The sequence below is a fragment of the Oryzias melastigma genome, unplaced genomic scaffold (genome assembly GCF_002922805.2).
Source record: "Oryzias melastigma strain HK-1 unplaced genomic scaffold, ASM292280v2 sc00277, whole genome shotgun sequence".
Classification (NCBI taxonomy): domain Eukaryota; kingdom Metazoa; phylum Chordata; class Actinopteri; order Beloniformes; family Adrianichthyidae; genus Oryzias; species Oryzias melastigma.
Genome location: NW_023416901.1, coordinates 196,445 through 200,684, shown reverse-complemented (window position 1 = coordinate 200,684; position 4,240 = coordinate 196,445). Strand labels below are relative to the sequence as shown.

Sequence of the window (4,240 nt, the reverse complement as noted above, 5' to 3'; positions counted from 1 at the left end):
TTTTGTTCAGGTGATCCATCAGACTAGGAGTTTAAGGGATCTTAAATGATCCGGTTCAGAACATTTTTTGACTCAGTGAAAAAGAAAAAAACTGGAAAATGCTAAATAAACCTCTAAAACTATTTCTTTTAAAAGTGTCAAAACATACAGTATATAAAACATATATGAGGCACTTTGAAGCAGGGGTCCCCAAACTATGGCCCGCGGGCCAGATACGGCTGCCTGTACATGTGAAAACAGTTATGTGGCCCCCACAAAAGAGTTGAGCTGCTTTAACCCCTTCATGTCTGTTGTCTCAAATATAAAACAAACCAAATTAGCTATAAAATTACCAAAATATCACATTTACTTAAAAGCAAAAACACAAGTAAATATCTTTTTTCATAGCTGGTTGTAAATTCAGGTGCTAAGGAGTTAAAGCATAAATAAACACATCAAAACATTTGCTCGTCGTCATAAATTTATAGAAACAAAACATCTTTAAACTTTGAACACAAAAAATGCTAAAACATGTCGTTTCTGATTACATTTACCAAGAGAAAAGACTGCCTGAAAACACCAAATCTATGTGGAGTGTCCACTAAAATGCTCATTTTCTCTTGTCCCACCTCCCAAATGTCCACATTAAACAGGACATAAAACAGTTTAAATTAAACTTATTTTTTGGTATTAATCGTTTTACTGAAACTAACTGTGGGAAAATTGAAATATTTAAAAGAATTATTAGCGGTAGGACATGTGCAGGTGAGGCACTGCCAAGCCTGCTGTACCCAGCAATAATGACCTCCTTTGCTTGCCATGCTGCGTCCCATGACCGCATGTTATAGACGGAGCTCCGGCCCCTCTGGGACATTCCCTGATCCCAGACATGGAGACGTGCACCGATGCTTTTATTTAGCCCTTCAAAACAAATTAACTTAATTTCCCATCATCTGCAGAAACGGAATAAGGATGGCTGAAACAGGAAACAACAGATCCTGTTTACACCTGATGAGCGGCTCTGAGGTCCTTAACAGGAAGCTGCAGAGCTCATTTCCTGTCTGAGTAAGAAGTCTCAGCCGAGGAGATTCCATTCAGGGTAAAACACCTTTATCCGTTGAAATATTTTGATCTAAATCCAAAAACCAGAATCAGTCCTGAATCCGGAAAGCAAAAAACAACGAAGACAAAAAATGTTTGGTATTAATTTATTAGAATCACATCAAACATGAAAAACCACCTGGAGCCGACTGAACTCCAGAAAACTTTTGGGATGTTTGAGAACAGATTCCAGAGATCTTTCTCGGAGTTTCATTCCTGTGATCGGAAACTTTTACAATTTAAACTGTATCAAGAATCAAGAACTCTTCAGTCCAATCCTGGAAGTTCTGGATCATCTAAACGTTCTCCTCCAGATCCACAGGGACAGATCAGAGGACCACGATGCTGGTGGAACCCGTTTGGATGAAACAAAGATGCTGAGAGGGGGAGGAGCCTGGGCGCATAAGGCTCGCCGTCTGGACGAGGAGCTCCGACCATCGAGGTCTGAGGAGGACTGAAGTTCATGACGGAATGAAGGAGGAAAAAGTCCAAAAGCCCGGGACCGTCCCCGTCTGGTGTCACTGCTCGTTCTGCTGCGTGTCTGTGATGGTGGAGACGGCGCCCTGGCCTTTGCTGACGTCGCTGATGCACGCCCACTGACCCTCCATCGACTCCTTCCACAGCGTCACCTTCAACGGCGAAGACAGCAGTGAGGTGGGGGCTACAGACATGAAAACATCCAGAACCAGAGGAGGGGACCGGGACTTTCTCACCTTGTTGTCTCCGCCTGAAACAGCCAGAATGTTCCCGGTGATGGACCAGCTGACGTGCCACACCACGTCGTTGAACTTGTGCAGCAGCTTCGCCGCCCAGGTGTTGCCTGCTGGGTCGTCACATGTCCAGATGAAGACACGCCCATCCTGAGGACAGACGTTTGTCAATAACACCTATGAAGGTTCATGCTGCAGAAACACTGATGCTCCAGAACCAACCCCACCAAACAATCTCAATGCCTGCTCCACCTAGTGGTGAAATGGAGAACTGACATTGATCTAAAAAAGCCGGGATCTGCAGTGGTTTACCTGGGAGCAGCTGGCGATGGTGCTGGTGGGGAGGCCGATGGAAGGAGCCCATCCAACATCTCTCACCCAATCACTGTGAGCCTCCAGCTTCTGATCCTCCTTCCACTGACCGTCCTCCTCTCTGCAGGAGAAGTCGGATCACACAAAAACATCAAAGCTCATCCAGCGATGACAGTCAGTCACTGAGTCTGCAGGTGATCCCACTAAAACAGCTGAGTTTGGTCTGATGTTCACCAGAACTTCAACTGAGACAGAACCAAAGAATCCAGAAAATCTGATTCTATGTCACCCTGCTTTCAGTGACAGAGGTCAAAGGTCACCTGTGGCTCTCCAGCAGGTTTGGTCCATTCTTCATGCAGATCTTCTCCAGAGCTGTGATGTTCGGGACGTACCTCCATTCAGACTCTGGATGGAACACTACAAAACCCAGAAATCTGTGGTTGCGATGGCGATGTGTTTGGGATCACGGTCATGCTGGAGCATCCAGTTCTATCCTCAGTGCTCTCACTGATAGAGGAAAGTTTCTCCATGGATGGAAGAAAAGCAACCCAAACCACGAAGGTTCCACCATCATGCTTCACAGTGGCCTTGACGTTCTTGGGACAAAGCATTCATCATTGTTCCTTCTCGTCCAAAGACGGTGGGCGCCGTTTATTATCACATGACCTCCTCCTGATCCTCCAGATGTTCTCTGGAGAGCGTCAGACCGGTCCGTGTACATCTTGGCCTAGAATACTGCAGGATTTTATTCCATAACGGCGTTCCTGTGTCCCAGCTCTGTTTAGAATATTGACCAGGTTCCTCCTGTAGTTTTGGGCTGGTTCCTCATTGTTCTTCAGATCATTTGTTCCTCACAGGTGAGATCTTTCATGGAGCTCCAGGTGGAGGTAGATGGTCAGAGATCTTTCTCAAAAAGGCTCCATCTGTTGATCTCTTCTCTCCAGGCTGCTGTTCATTGTAGATTGGTTCATCCTCGTCTGGTTCAGGTCTACAATGTTGTAATTGGTGTCCTTTGACAGCTCTTTGGTCTTGATGTAGGGTTGTAGTCTGACTGGTTAAGGGTGTGGACAGGTGTCTACGCAGGTAACCAGTTCAAACAGGCGACATTGATAAGAGCTTCTTAAAGAAGAATCAGGTCTGAGAGGAACAGGATTCCTGTAGGAGATGCATCTTTATTTCATGCTCATTTTATTGACCTTGTTCCTGGGGCCTCTCATGTAAAATGGATCATGGGTGCAACTTCCGGAACAGCAACCGGAAGTTACAGGCTCTATTTGTTTCCACTGAAAGTGGCGGTTTTGTTAGCTTTAGCGGTGCATGCAAACTTTAAAAGCGTGTTTTACTTAATCCCTCAAAGTTTTCAAAAATGTCTTTGCGCAGTTCAGGCGCATGTTTTGCAGCTCGTGGTTTTACTAACAAACTAAATTAAATTTGTGGAGCGTTTTGTGGGACATGGGCTGCTGACGAAGAGGGAGTGCAGCTGCCCTCCTCGGTACAGATTTTACCATCTACCGGGTGAGGATGAAGTCAGAAGGATGTGGCTGAGAATTTTAAATCTTTCATTTTGAGGATAAAGTACACACGGAGGAAAATCCGTATCCAACATTATGGTCAGGTTACTCCAGAACACCAGAGAAGAAGAGACGCCGGGTACTGCAGAGACCTGACAGCAGCGGTTAAGTTAGTTTCATATTCGACATTCGTCACACATTCAGCGATGAACGGTGATATTTCTCAAACGCCTTTGCTAAAAAAAAAAACAGCAAAAGGGTTTTACTGACAGATGATAAAACAATCAATGTTTCACGTGACTCGTTTTCATTCTTCACGATCCACGTAACGAGCAGACCATCGCAAACGCCGCTGCAATGTGAGCGGAGCCGGAGCGCTTTGCCCGAGCTGCTGCTGAAAGTAATGTGGAATGTTGATTGTTTTATTATCTCTCAGGAAAAACATTTTTTTTTTTTTTAGCAAAGGTGATTGAGAAATATTGCCGTTCATTACTGAATGTGTGACGAATGTCGAATATGAAACTAGCTTAACCGCGCTGCTGACAGCAGTGTCACTAAAGCAGAAAAGATATTTGGTGTGTAATCGCTGCATCTCCTGGTATCAGCTATTCCAAAATTACCTGTTTA

At 44.9% G+C, this 4,240-nt stretch overlaps 1 protein-coding gene and 1 long non-coding RNA gene across 2 annotated transcripts in view; both read right to left on the bottom strand.

Annotated features, from left to right (window-relative positions):
• Window positions 1-1,171: 1,171 nt before the first annotated feature.
• Window positions 1,172-4,240, bottom strand: part of sec13 (SEC13 homolog, nuclear pore and COPII coat complex component) — a 10,423-nt gene continuing 7,354 nt past the window's right edge. The window contains exons 7-9 of the mRNA XM_024265168.2: window positions 2,103-2,223; window positions 1,794-1,940; window positions 1,172-1,709 (exon numbers count right to left, since the gene is read on the bottom strand). Coding sequence (XP_024120936.1) covers window positions 1,599-1,709; window positions 1,794-1,940; window positions 2,103-2,223 — 379 coding nt within the window. The 3' untranslated portion in view covers window positions 1,172-1,598. The remainder of the gene's footprint in view (window positions 1,710-1,793; window positions 1,941-2,102; window positions 2,224-4,240) is intronic.
• The window catches only part of LOC118598271, a 1,218-nt gene continuing 1,035 nt past the window's right edge, over window positions 4,058-4,240 (bottom strand). Inside the window, exon 2 of the long non-coding RNA XR_004947390.1 lies at window positions 4,058-4,233. This is a non-coding gene — a long non-coding RNA (uncharacterized LOC118598271). The remainder of the gene's footprint in view (window positions 4,234-4,240) is intronic.